Below are 15,188 nucleotides of genomic sequence, written 5' to 3'. Positions count from 1 at the left end.
CTGTTTATTTCTAGGGAAAACTGGGAAAACAACAAGCAGAATAGATAGAATGGCATCCAAAGCCTCTCAAGTTCAGTGGGAGTCTATTCACTGCCTGTTGTGGACACCAGCTCAGACCCCAGACTGGTGATACCTGGAGGTTCCTCTGCTGGGTTTTTGTCAGTGACAAAGGCTGTGACACTCCCCTGACAGTGTAGTGGGCTGGGGGAACAAAGATATGTCTGTGTCGTATCAAAACCCATCCACACAACATAAAATCAGGTCTCCCAATGATGATAACTGGTGGAATAGGCACTCCCACTGCTGGCAGATCAGAGTGAAAAGGGACAGATGTGAGGTTCTGAGTTACTGGCTCAGGGTTAGCAGAGGACATGGCCCCCAGCAGCAGTGCTCTGCTCCTCAGTCCTTTGGCTCAGCTCACTGGCAATTTCTCTTCTTATTAGTGAAGTATGACAGAAGAGCCCATGTTTGAAGGAAAATGTAATTTGAAAGGTGTATTTAGATAAACACTGGTCAGAAGATATGCTCACAGGCTGGCATTCATTCAGCCTACATGTCAGTCTGCTCTGGCAGTGTCCCCAGCACTGGTTTATCCTCCTCCTTCACTCCCTCAGTCACGCTTGAAATTGAAGTTGAAAAAAAAAAAAGGAATACAAGATAAGATAGTGGCTAAAAAAATTCATCTGAAGAATCTTTCCCCACGGTTCATACTTTGAGACCTCAATTCAAATCATCCCTACAAACTGAAAAGCATTTGGAAACCCAAAGCCTCAGAAGCAGAGCTGCTACAGCCAGCACGACAGCTGGCTACCATGAAAAGGCTGTTCTCCAGCTCTCAAGTCTTGTTTGAATTTCAAGCTTCTCTTATGAAACAAGAATCTATTGGCTCTGGAAGAGCTGAGAGGAAGCAGCCATGGTCCCCTGCTTCCTTCAGGTCATGGTCTTTCTTCACAGAGAGAGACAACAGTCTCCACAGGTCATGCAAGGTCTTCTGACTTTGGGAAAGCACATTCTGCGGGGACAGCATCAGCTAATTGAATGAAAAATAATTTCCAATTCTTGCAGTGATTTATATAATATATCTCTTAAATAATTTATGAGTAATAAAGGAGTCTAGAGTGTCCTTTCTCCTTCTGACAAAATGTGATATTTTTGTTATCTGGCCCAGCCATACTGAGTTCCATTTGTCATGTGGAAAAATGGGAACTTCTATTAAAAGCCATCTACACTTTTCTGAAAACATGTTTTATTCTTTTCCTGTAAGAGAAACACTTGCATTTATAGATTTAATTCACGTTTTGTCATGTAAGTGCCAAGTTACAACCTTACTCCTAAAATAAAGCATCAGTTATCTACTGACCATCACCACAGTCTGGTAGTAGCCTTACACTTATCTGTCATGCCTGAAAGTTCCATTTGCTCTGTTGTTTGGAAAAATGGGAACTTCTATTGAAAGCCATCATCACTTTTCTCAAAACATGTTTTATTCTTCTCTTGTAAGAGAAACACTTGCCTCTATAGATTTAATTCATGTTTTGTCATGTAAGTGCCAAGTTACAACCTTACTCCTAAAATAAAACATCACCAGAAGTTACAATCTTACTCCTAAATAAAGCATCACCAACCTTACTCCTAAAATAAAGCATCAGTTATCTACTGACCATCACCACAGTTTGGTAGTATCATTACACTTATCTGCCATGCCTGAAAGTTCCATTTGCTCTGTCGTGTGGAAAAATGGGAACTTCTATTAAAAGCCATCTTCACTTTTCTCAAAACATGCTTTATTCTTTTCTTGTAAGAGAAACACTTGCATTTATAGATTTAATTCACATTTTGTCGTGTAAGTGCCAAGTTACAACCTTACTCCTAAAATAAAGCATCACCGCTTGAGTAGGCAGCCTGTCTTTACCCTTCAAGAAGGCCAAACTCTTGACAAAGGGTCATTAATGGTAAGGCTGGGAAGAACACACGCACTCGTGAGGGAAAAAAGCGAGATGAGGAGAATGTGGAGGTGAAAAGGCAGCTGAGGAGGGAGATGGGAGAGGGCAGAGGCAGGTGTTACCATGGAGGCCTTGCGGAGGCTGAGGCGGTCGCAGCGGGATCGGAAGTAGGCCTCGTCGAAGGACGTGTGGCTGCCCTTCAGCTTCTCCGACAGGTTCCGGTAGAGCCGCTTGGCCGCGCTGGGCGACGAGGGCATGCTGTGCTTTTTGCTCTGCAGCAGGCTCAAGTTGTGCATTTGCTGGGTCATTCTCAGCCAGGGTTTTCTAGAGGGAAAGCAGCAGCTGTTTAGTGAGGTTTTGCTGGACCAACGTCGTTGATCAGAAGTGTGTTACTGCAACACACAGTGCAAGGCTGCTGGGCCTAAAATCACCTTCACGCACAGCTTCTGCACATGTTTGGGGCTTTTTCAATGGCAAATCGCTCTTTATGGAATTACACCTGTGGATATCTATGGAGACAGACAATTAAAGATGGAAAAAGAAAACAGATCACCCCAGAATTATTTGCTAATTCATATAGGGAGAAGGAGTTTCAATTAATGAGGGAAACAATGTTTTTGCAGAGTGAGTTCTGGGAATACAGGTGTCAGAAAAAAGTGACACCCAAAAGTAAATGTTGCTATAGACAGTTTCATAATGAGTGGCTTTTTCCTCATGTAGTGAGCAGGCACTGATTGTGTCTACTTGTTGTTTTACTTTATCCTGCTCTGTGTTTGCCCTGTCCATTTAGAGTAGAGCCTTCTCTTCTCCAGCCTTCACTAATGCAGGAAGTGTATTTGTCTCCATCTTCTTCAACTCAGTTGCCCAGATATTTTTCACAGAATCTCTTGAAAGTCATCAAGTTCAAGCTTTTCTTGAGAAGGGAGAAATTGTTTCCAGAATCTCAAATTTCTACAGAGAACAGCTTGACAGCTGCATTTTCTTTTATGAGAAAATACTAACCTGAGCAAGTAAAGGAGAAGCACCTGTCAGTTCTTGGACAGTTTTCCAGGAAATGAGAGTCTTTGGGAGAGGTGCTCTAGTGACACCTCTCCCAATACACATTCAAAACCCAGACAGTTGGCAGGGCTGTTTCCTCTGTTTCAATGTCTACACTGTAAAAAGAAACTGGAGTCTCTGTTACAGCATTCTAGAATGCTGGTGTAAGCTTTGAACCAAAGCAAACTTAGGCATCACTGAGGTGCTAATCTGTGTCACCAAGCCAGAAAAGGTTCAGAGCAGTTAACTACCAAGCCTGTTTCCCATGGCATGGGTTACTGTTCTTATGGACTGTGGCTAAACATAATTTGACTCCAGATATTACCATTCCTTGGGGTAGCTGGAGTCCTTCTCACCTTGATCTGGTGAATGAACCAGGATCTATCCATTCAGAAGGAAACAACAGTGTGTTAGCAACCACCTAAACAACTTCTGAGGACAGTAACCACAGTGTGCCCTTGCCACATGTGGAAACTTTGTCAGTAAAAACCCAGAGCAGATCCATGGTCTGACACTGATGGAAGAAGAGAACAGAATCTTTTATAATCTTATCAATGTTTCTGTGAAGTCAAGAGCGGGTGAATCTATAGAAAAGCTAAGTAAACATCCTTGAAATAGCAGCTAACAATAAAACAGATGGCATCCTTGCTATCCACACAGAACTGGTGAATCACAAATGACTTGAAACATAGATGTGTTCCCTGTATAGTCACCATCAATATCCCAAAGAAGTGCAGGGGATAACTGTGGAACAATAAAGCAATAGCTGGAATGACATGATGTGAACAAGCTGCCTTTTTTCATCAGTGTACTGAAACATGAGTACACTGAAAAACTACAAAATGCTACTGCAGATTTTCATACTTAGCATCCTTGCTAGTACATACAAGGTATGAAATGAAAAAAAAAAAGGCAAGTTGAATATTCTGTAAAACTTTCTGGAAGTGGTATCTTATTAGGCTGAAAATGACTCACAGTAGAGCAATAGGAATGAGATTGGGCAGAATTGTGGGTGAAAAGCGTAATAAGAAATAAGGAAAAGAGACAGCTTGATCCACATGATTCTGTGATGGAAAGCACAGGGGTTTTTTGGTGCTGTTATTTTTTTACAGAAATCAAATATTTCATGAGAGTGTTTTTAGGCTTCTTTAAAAAGTCAATAATTTTATTTCTTTTACAACATATCCTTGCCTCAACAATCAAGTGAGGATGTGAAATGTGCATTGTCTTGATTGAAACAACAAACACCCCAGTTGAAATGCACTTAGCCCGAGGTTGTGTCATTGTCAGAACTAATTTTTGCAGCACCTGGAAGACTAATAATTTAGAAAAAGAAGATGTGCAGAACAGCCCCATTTGAGATTTTTACATCCAGAAGCCTCTGCACAAATCTGACATGGGTCAGGATGACATAAGGACCTCTCCATATGGTTTGGAGTAGCCCTGTGTGATCTAATTTGCACCCCCACAGCAAGGTGAGCACTGCAACAGGCAGCACAGCACCAGGTTTTACTGGGAAAAGCAGGACTAGAAAAAATAACAACAGCAGCTCCCCTTATAACCAGACATAATTAACAGCAGTTTTCATTTCCAAGAATTACAGAGCATAAAAGTCTTGCAGCAGATCTCTGGGGAAACAGTTACTGCCCTGCCATGGAAATACCCATCAAACCAGTGTGACTGTCACTGTGCTATAGGTAGGAACCAAACCAGGGACCAAGGTCTCCCTGGTCATATTTCATATTTCATTCTGCACATCCTGCAGTTTCATCTTTGTGATCAGATTTCTACTTGCACCTAAGCACTGAACCATTTTATTCCCCATCACCAGGGTCCTTTAATAGTCAAATTCAAATTCAAATGAATATAAAATATTTACCTTTACAAAAGATTTGTGGGATTTTTTCCTTTTTAATTGTCTGATACTGACCTATAATTCACGTCCCTCAAAAACATGTTGCAGAGAAAGAAATAGAAATACCTAAATTATAGATCACTGTTGTATGTGGCACATACATGCTACACTCTAAAGACAGGTACATTGGTAGGGCACAGCATAGCTGTAAAAGCATTCTCTTAGGATTTTAGGAAAACACAACAGCTGAGAAACCCCTCAGCACTGTATGTTTATGAATCAAACATACTTGAAACTAGTAATTTGGAATATGTGCATTAAAGAGTTAAATTTGACTTACCAGCTTAGGCTATCCAAGGCAAAAGGTGAAAAAGTTGCTGTTAATTGTCCCCACTCTTCCTTCAATGAATCACATTAGCTCTGCTGTCTCTGCTGGCTCAGCCTCTGGGCAGAATGAGTAAATCTCTTCCTTACACTGCATGAATGATCAGATATGAAAAAGCCTGTTACTAGTGATTACTGAAGTCCAAGATTGCTGCTAAAACCTCAGAGCAGAACAGTATTTAAAGCAAGTAGTGTTGTATCACAGGTAGAACGTTTGGTGCCTAAACTCTGTCCCAGTTACCTGTGCAGCTGTAGGAATGACCAATATGTGAAGCCTCCATGTGAGAGATGCCATGACTCCTGTGTGCTTTTAGCTTGTTGTAGCCTTTAAAACTGATCAGCAGCACAGTGTGCAAGTAGAAAAAATAATTACTGCCAGAGCAAACAAAACTGTGATTGTAATTAATTTGGCATGAAGTATGAGCAAAAAATCATTAATGCAGCCATCCTCAAGCAGCTGGTTTTATGCTAGAACAGTGAGAGGAAGGGGTAAAAATCACAGTGCAGTAGTGCTTGTTGCATGTGATGTATTGTTTCTTCTTTCTCCAAGCAAGCTACCACTCCAGCTGTCTGCAATCATAGCAACAAAAGCAGCAGGCATAGCCATAGCTGTGGGACATCTGCAACATCATTGGAAAGCTCCCAGCCTGAACAGGTTACGCCTCAAAAAGATTATTAAATGGATAACAAAAGCACACTCTACGGATGCTAAAGCAGATCCTGTAATGTCTGCATTAGGAGCTTCCAAAATAGGAAAATAGTGACATTTCAAAATCTCATTTTTTTACTGTAGGGCAAAAAAATTGCAAATGCTGGAGCCCACAGAAACCCACAAAAAATCATGAAGTCAAATGTGGAATATTTCAAATACCCATATACAGAATTCTAAAAACAGTGAAGGTGACAATCAAAGATAAACAACAACCTAGGAAATTGTTATCCTTCTAGACAGTCCACTGGGTTAAATTCATGCAATCAGAAAACTCCAGTGCAACATCAGATAATAGAAAAGAACCAAAACACAGCAATTCCTGGTCCTAGCCAGTGACCATTAATATCTACAGAAAAGTAGTTTGGATTATTTTTAAGGAGATACCAGAGCTACTCTTACAATCTGTGGATTTTTCTTCCCTGGTTTTATTCAGACATGATTTTGGAAAATGTTGGAAACCTCCCAAAATCTGTTGATCAGTCTGATTCTCCCACAGTTCAGACCTCAGCTGAGGCGCTGTGCCTCATACCCAAGGGCATCCTTTTGCCCAAGTAGCTGAAGCTCAAATGTAGTCCTGGGCCTGATGTTTGTATGCCATGGAACTGGAAGCTAAGCTGTATTTTTTAAACCAATCTGGATATGGATCAAACCATTCTTTGGGGGTTTTCTATCAACACACATGCCTGCATGTGCATGTGTAAACATACACACAGACATGGGCATATGAGAATATCAAATGTAAATAATGAGAATATCAAGTGCATATAGTTATGGGGCATAATGAGAATATCAAATACAAATAGTTACTTGCTTTGCTGCAGCAGAGAATTGCAAAGTGCTATTACAATATTCTATGCACAGCATTCCTTCTCCTGTACCTTGAAAATCACAGGCCCTCCATTTACAGGATTCCCTCTTTTGTTCTGCTCCTTCCAAGGATCATTAGTCAGAGAGCTGACTGAGGTCACTTCTCCTTGCCAACAGGAGGGAATTGGAAATCTTTCAAAAACCACCAAATACCTCTCTAACACTGAGATACTATCTGGAAAAAAACATGCTGAAAATCTGAAACGTCTAAATCAGTTAAAAATAAATGTAAGCCTAGGAACTCCATTTTCAGTGCTGTGCTAAATAGGGATGATTCTTCTAAGGCAAAGTCTCCAAATAAGTTTTTTTTTGCCTATATAGACCTCACCTATGGAACTCACTTGTAAAGGAATTCTCCATTTCCAGCTGTGTTGAGGGGAAAAACATAGAGTGAATTTCTAGAAATCAGTCTATTTCCAGCACCAGTTTATTGTGGTTCAATAATTCTATCTTCTGCTTTCTCCCTTCAGCATGGTGGAAAGCAGCCCCTTTTCATTGCCATTTTGATTTTTTAAATGCTTAGTCCTTTTTCTACCCAAACAGTATTTAGCAGAGTAGTAAAAGTCAAGATGTTTTCTTGCCCAAGCCTAGTTCTTGTGAAATACAATTAGGTTTTTTGGCACAAATTAATATATTTATAATCTTCTTGACCTATGAATATAAATTCATAATTAGCCTGTTCAAAATCCAGAAGAAACAAAGCAATTCCCGGTAATGTAAAAGAAGTAATCACACATTTAGCAAATGATAAAAATGCAATTATTAAACATTATTATTGAATGTTTGTAAATAACTGTGAGAGACACCTACATCTAGTTCTAGAAATGAAGAAGGCTAAAAGACCTACAGAAGAAATAGACCCTATGATGAAACACGTGGAAGAAGATCCTTTAGTCTGATCTCCTGCAGAAACCTGCCCATCCTCAGCCTGTGATGCTTCCATCAGAGGACAGAGAAGCCATCCAGTTCTCCTTGCCCTTGCATCCCTCTCTCCAGAGCTGCACAGAGCATTTTGCTGGCTGCACTCACACTGCTGCCTTAACCTCCTGCCACAGGTTTTCCTTCCACGACTGGTGAGTCAGAAGTTCCCCGCCTGTGGCACACAAGGAGAGCTGATCCCACAAGCTGCTCTTGCTCTTGCTGCTGCTAAAGCTGCATGTTTTTGTGAAGATGTACATTTAGTGGCACATTTTGTTTAAGGAGGCTGCCCAAGTTGGCTGAGTCAGTGCCACAGTCCCGCAGACCTCACCCTGTGCTGTTCTCAGCTTTACACACCGCAGGCTTTTTAGCGTCGTGTTGGCCATTAACTCCACGTAGCAAATTCTGCTCGTTCCTCCCCGACCTTGGGAGGTTTCTGGCGCGAGGAAGCTCCGTGTTTGGGCTGGGGTTTCGCTCCTCCATCCATCGATAGGTGGCAGCGTCCACCCAGCTCTCCCCAGCCCGGGAGAGGTCCCGGAGCGGCGGCCACGCCGGGATCCCTGTCCCGGGACACGGTGCCCAGCAGGGCATCCCCATCTCCAACAGGGTATCCCCCATCCCCAGCAGGGCATCCCCAGCAGGGCACCCCCATCCCCAGCAGGGCATCCCCCCATCCCCAGCAGGGCACCCTCATCCCCAGCAGGGCATCCTCTATCCCCAGCAGGGCATCCCCCATCCCCGGACCCCATCCCATCCCTGCTTTACATCGCCTGCAGTGGCTGTGAAAAACATTTGGTTTTTCCCACTAGAAACTGGGTGGGAAGGTTGGAGTGGAGAAAAGGACATGGAGCCTGGCTTTACTTGCAGCGATGGCAAAGCTGTTCCATCAAAAGAGACAAAGCTGCCTTTTAGGTTGTTCACAGTCCCACAAAAGGAACAAATATTGCTCAAATATCAGATCTCCATCCACTATCACAGCAGTGGAGCCAGGCAGATTGGATACCTGGGACTGGGATCTCCACCCCCTCCCAAAGTAACAAAACAAAGTGGCTAACGCTGACACCTGTAGTCACTCTCATTTTAAAATTCCATTACTTGAAAGCTAGTTAAAGTGACTCTTCTCCCTGAAACAAGATAATGGGGTAGTTTTTTTCATACAGTCAAAAATATTCAGTGGGAAAGGTAAAATAAAAAGCAAACAAACCCCCAAACACATAAAAGTTTATGTTTCTTTGTCCCACACTCATTCTTTCTTGCACATTTTTATACATAAAATGTACTGGAGTAAATTCCAACTCTGGTTTTGGCAATTCCTGCCTCTCTGGCTCCTTGTTTACCTATCATCTTTCACACATACCCCTTTGCCAATTTGTTTATTCTCTGTCCTGTTCCCTGGTTTCTTGGGTTTCTTCAAGGACATTGATTGGAGTCTTGCTGTTTCACTAGTTACTTTAGCCAGTGTTCTTGATCCAAATCCATAGCAAATAACCTATTATCCACAAAGACACAGAAGTATTCAGTATGCTTATGAAAAAGCAAAATATTTCCCAGTTGATCAGTCACAGACATGATCAAACTTGAAAAATTCTGAAACTGTGAGTAAAGAAAAAATAATTGTGTTTGGACTAAGCTTAGAAATAATTTCCCCAAGTATTCTGAAATGTGTGAGGCACTGTGATGTCAGTGACGAGTGGAACTGGGCTTGGCAGCCCTGGCTCCTCCAGGTTTCCTCTGGAGCCACAGCTCCCAGCCCAGGGTCCTGTCAGCCCCACCTGGAACCCAACACATCCAGGCTCTGCAGAGCTGGACTTGGCAGATGCACCCGTGCCTGGGGCTTGCAGATTGCCAGAGGAAAGATGCAGATGGGAGGAATTCTCAGCTTGGTGGCAGCTGTGGACTTGCTGCTTGTACTTCACACTATGGTTTTAAATGAACTAGCAGAAACTCGGAACTGTTTGGTCAGAATTCTTTAAAGATGGCATATTTTCCATACAGTCACAGTGGCTTGTTTACCCCTGCTAGTCTTTTTACTTGGAAAATTCCTGAGAATAATAATTCCTGGCTGCAGTGGAATAGAACCAGGCCTGGGCTGTCAGAGCTACAAAACTACTGAGTCATTTGGGATCTTTTGGAGTGTAAGCTAAGGTAAACAGAAATAAAATAGTATAAGAAGTCCATCAGTGCCTCAAAGCCCTCCCTGTTTGAACCAAGGAATCAAAGGGCAACTGCTGTTACCTATCAGGAGGTGTGCACCAATCCTGATACATGGGAGTGCTGCTCTATTGCAAAACCAATGCAGAGCAGAGCTCTTTGCTGGTGGTTCTTGCAATTATTCCCCAGATCAGGAAAACCCCCTCAATCTGTGCAAACACATGCAGTTTCAGGAAGCCTATAAAAGTACATGAGACCATTGGACGTGTCTGAAGATATTGCTGTCCCTCAGAAACAAATTACCCATCTGAACATCATGGAAATAATGAAGTTGTCAGCAACAACAGGCAGCTGTGATGTTTTGTCAGCCTCCTGTTGATTATGTTATCTAGTCAGACACTCCACATAGAGATAATTTATGCCATGTATTGTTCAGCCATGACTGCTCCCAGCTGCACTACATTTAATTCAAGTTACACCAGAACATTTTACAAACAGAAATTAACAAGCTTTTCATAGCTGGCAATTTCTAGATTAGGAAAGAATAAAGAAAAAACCAGAATTTAGCAAAATTGAGCATGGAACAAAGCTGAACAGAGGCAGACGCACAACATCCCAGAGAAGCATCTTCTTTTTTTAGACTGAAGGCATCTTTAGGCTTGTGACACAGTCTTTAAAAAGACCAAAAAGAACATACAAATATATAGATAGGTGTCATTGCAACTTTTATATGATTGTAGTAATTAGCAGTATACTTATTAATATAAAGCCTGTTTCTGAAGATTGATTAACTTTTCTTCAATACTTGTATAAGAGCATTCATTATAAAATACTACACAAGTGCCATTATTTTTCATACTGAATAAAGAAAGAACTTTGATAACAGAAGAACAGCTTCCTGCTGTTCTGTGAACCCCAAGCACTGTTTATTTCACTAAGCAGATATTCCTTAAAGAGCAGCTTGTTTGCCCTGATTAAAGCAGAAGTCTATTTATGGCATTTAGTGACTTTAACATATTAAAATCAGACATTTAGAAAGAAACACATACACAAAACCAGCAGCAAACCAAACCACAAAAAAAACCAGAGTAAGGTACCATATCAGGAAAACTTTGCTACTGAGGACAAAGAGTAGGAAGAGGGGCTATTTTCAAAGGGTAACATTTACCTGGGGTGAATAATTTGTCCAGATCCTGATGGAGACAGATTGTTTAAGATAACAACAATTCAAACCAAGAGCCTATTTGTCTGCATTATCAGAGGAAGAACCACAAGGAGATCTGTCTCCCTGGATCTTTTTTTGTGAGCAGCTCTGCAGGTTATCTTTGCAATAGGGAAGCATCCCCCTGCCTGCCTGTGAGAATCTTCCACAAGTGGAATTCATACTGCAGTCATTTGGTCTGATGTGGCTGTTCATTTACATTTGAGTTTAAATGAAAATAACTCTGAGGAATTCCAAACCAATGCATCACAGAAGCAGTGAAAAAACCCAAACAGAATGGAAAAGATTGCTGTGAAGTAATTATAGATTTGCCACTGCCATTCTTTTTCACAATGTTCAAATTTAAACATTCATTTTTTCTGAGAAATTATAATAGCTTTGAATCACGAAGATCCAAGGTTTACTGCAGAGGCAATGCACATGGACATAACAGTTTTTGTTGAAACCTTTTTATACTTTAGAGAGACAAGGACATATGATTGTTTATCCTTTACAAGAGGCCTGGGGCACAGCAAAATCAGTTGCAAAATTCAAAAGATGGAATTGTTCTTACCTCAAGTGCAACATTTCAATAAAAGTGAAATTAAAAGGTAAGAAGTGCAATTAAGTCTTGTCTGTTTGGAATATAGCAGGTCTATATACTGCTTTAACAAAAATATTTCTTTTTTTACTGTAGTGAAGGCTTTCAAAAACTGTAGCAGTGAGAACAGCAGCTCATGAAAATATCTAGCCATCACTTTTCTTTATCTCTGAACCTGATGAATCTGTTCCCTCTCAATTAACCATTCCAGCCTCTCACTGAGCAATAAACATCAGTGCTTGGCCTTGCCACAAGTCCCATCTCCATCTCACAAACAAGACAGAATACTAAGTGATAAATGCTCCCTAATGACCACACACTTTTTGGATGAATTTAGTGCACAGCCCCTCTTCCCATTTCTCTCTTTATCACATTGAACTAATGCATCAACCAAATCCAAAGGTGAGAAATTAATCTGAAATAAACTCCTGCTTTTCATGGCTGAAGTGTTCATTCATGCTGCTTCATTGCAGCATGACTTCCTCTGTTTTCCAGCAGGTCAAAGAGAATCTGATTCAGAGTATAAAATTGTGGGCTTTATCTCCACATTCAAACTCTGACTTAGCAAAGTCCTTGGAAAACAGCTATCAGGCCAATTCTTCAAGGAGGGCTTGTGGTATAGGCCAAGTCCTGACGTGTTGGCAAAAGTCTATATGAACTTCCATGCTGTTCATAGACCCTCTGGGATGTGTTTTACTCCTTCTCACTCACCCTCAAATCAGAGAGAACACTGCTGGTTAAGCTCAGGGCAGGAGGTGCTTCCAGCACACAGCAGGGCTCTGGCAATGCCCAGAGTCACCGTGGGTGGGACAGCTCAGGGCCACAGCTGGTTCAGTCTCAGCACCTTTTGTTCTTCAAATCATGGTAAAGCACTTGTTAGTCCTAGAACAGACACATTGGCTGGGAAAACCTTTGAGATATCAGGCTCACCCTGCCCTAAGGGTTTCCTGTATCAAAAATGTTTGGTTATCATGTGCTCACTTATGTTTCAGTTACATGCAGAAAATTGAAAATATTAAAAAGTTCAAAAACTATAAAACCCCAACTCCCCAACAGCTTATTATAAATAACTACTTCCTATATTTTATAAATGAGGTACTTCAAAAGTGTTTGTACATCACCATCCAGTTATTACATTCATTAGGGCTGTCGCCGGAGACAGATGGGGAATATAATTTGCTGCTGTGTTAAAAGATTGAATATGGATTTGGAAACGAGGACTCCTGGTCCAATGAAACAACACTCTGTGCAGCCAGAAGTGCTGATCTGATTTCATCTGAATTGTGTTAATAAATATTTGCAAAACCAGGCAGCTTAGGTGGCTTATTTAAGAAAACACTTGCTTTTCACCTTTAGTAATTAATTTCCTTCAGGGTCAGCATTTGGTGGTCTTACAGCTATTGCCCAAACTTCTACACACTTTGGGATGATTAATGATCTCTGTTCTGGAAAATTATGAGGTGCTATAAGGAAAAATTAACTGAATTCACACAATGTGCAACCTCTCACCGGGTACCTTTTCTCTGCATTGTTTTTTTAAGGGGCATGGTCTGTGTGAATGTGTGTCATTGAAAACTGGTAATGAGCTCCCCACAAACCTGCCCTGAATGCTCACACGGTAATGCAGCCAGTCTCAGCTACAGGGCAACACTGAGCCCAAGTGAAATCTTACAGATATGCAGTGCTGGAAAGAGAATTACCCTGCAGGTAGCCCTGATCAGTGTTACACCTGAGCCTTGGGACAGAAAGAAATGCTCAGGGTTTTACTTCAGATGCTCTTCGTGGTTACAGCTTCAACCTTCCTCACACACACACAAAGCACAAACATAGAAATGTCCACATTTATCACGCCAATTTTGATACCTGTTTTGTGAAATTTTTAAAATTAGTAAATAATATGATTTACATCATATTTTGCAGCATTTCATTCAATGCAGGTCTTTTGAATGATTGCAATTGAGAATATATCTTGCATCCCTGCAGATACCGTTCTGGGAGAATTCATTCTGGGCCTCTATCCACTTTTCCAAACAAGCACACCTGCAAAAAACTTCCATGCAACATCCAGTGTTGCTACTCAGATGGAAATAAAGGCATGGATTTGCAATGAGGTGAATAACAATTTAATATATACAATCATCTAACAGAAAATCTTGTGCTCTAGCAGTTTGGAAGCACCTGATCTGTTCTCTTGCCTGTACTGTCTAATAGAACTGTGTAGTTTGGTTTTAATTAGGGGACACAATTATTAAGAATTTGAAAATTAGCCACTATCAGTATGCAGGGTGAATTTGTTGTCTGGCTTTGTCCTTTATCTAAATTGGATTAAAACCAGAAGGTTGATTTGGTTATTCCAGCTGCACTTGGGAAGAAGCAGAGTTCAACTTGAATCACTGGGTTTGCTCTAAGAATTGCTGGTGCAGATGGCTTTGTTGTCTGATGTTCAGGGCAAATAAGGTGACTTTTCTTAAGAGAAATATTGAACTACAGAGAAGGAGGAAAAAAGACAAGCTGGTATGAACAACTTTGAATCATAGATGAAGAGGAGTCACGAAAAAAATATAAAAAAATCCATTTAAAATTTTTAGCAAAGAAGCTTTCAATGACAGAGTAATTTATTTTACGATATTCTACCAGAAGACTGAGAAACATTTTCTCACTGACTTCTGTGAGATGGGTGTTTTGTACTGGAATTACTGCTCAAAGTTTCATGGATTGCAAATAGATGGAACAGGAAAATGAAAGCAGGGAGATTGAAGGGAGAGTTTATCTAAATGGTTACTCAGTGGACCTGTGAGAGAGCTGGAATTGGACATTTATATTGTTCCAGTGCCCATTTATCCTTCCTCATATGGCTTAATAGAAATGTTGGAATTCTGTCTAATTTTGGCTCATTTAACTTTTATTTTACACCCGCCTCCTTTCAAGAAGTTACCATGGAACTGAATTTTCAAATTACCGACATGCCACATTGGTACTTGTGTTTGAAAAGCCCACAGATTAGATTACATGAAGTTACAACAGAATAAATCTGATGGCTAATGGATGATTACATCATTTTCCTTTAAATTAGTCTATATTAAAAACCAGCTTAACACTAAGAAATGAACTTGCACTTCAGCAAAAGCTAGAGTATTAATATTTTGATATAATAGGAAAGTTTGATTATTGAGGCCATTATTATGCCACAGTCTCACAGTTTAAATACAACTGTGAGACTGTGATATCATATTCTCACAACGTAGTTCTTTGGATTTTCTGAAGAACACCCAGACACTCAAAAAAAATTTGTTCCAAGAGGTGCAGTAGTTAAAGAATGATTTTTTAGAAGGGTGAGAAATCCCAGCCTAACTACCAGCCTCTCCTGAAAATAGGCAATCTAAAAATGGAATACTCTGATATATCAGCACACATGCTGTGCCGGGAGAATACGACTTTGTGAGACACACAAAAAGACAAGTGAAGCAGTTGTGGTTTTTAACACTCAAAGAAGCACAGATTCAAGCTTAATAGTACCA

General features: G+C 40.8%; 1 protein-coding gene across 1 annotated transcript in view; it reads right to left on the bottom strand.

The window, feature by feature from the left end:
- The window catches only part of ANKFN1 (ankyrin repeat and fibronectin type III domain containing 1), a 105,817-nt gene that overhangs the window by 64,801 nt on the left and 25,828 nt on the right, over positions 1–15,188 (bottom strand). The window contains exons 2-3 of the mRNA XM_063175726.1: positions 5,177–5,311; positions 2,066–2,267 (exon numbers count right to left, since the gene is read on the bottom strand). Coding sequence (XP_063031796.1) covers positions 2,066–2,251 — 186 coding nt within the window. The 5' untranslated portion in view covers positions 2,252–2,267; positions 5,177–5,311. The remainder of the gene's footprint in view (positions 1–2,065; positions 2,268–5,176; positions 5,312–15,188) is intronic.

This window comes from Melospiza melodia, chromosome 24 (assembly GCF_035770615.1).
Source record: "Melospiza melodia melodia isolate bMelMel2 chromosome 24, bMelMel2.pri, whole genome shotgun sequence".
Classification (NCBI taxonomy): Eukaryota; Metazoa; Chordata; class Aves; order Passeriformes; family Passerellidae; genus Melospiza; species Melospiza melodia.
Note: the sequence above shows the minus strand (reverse complement) of the source record. Positions and strands in the feature narration are given on the sequence as shown.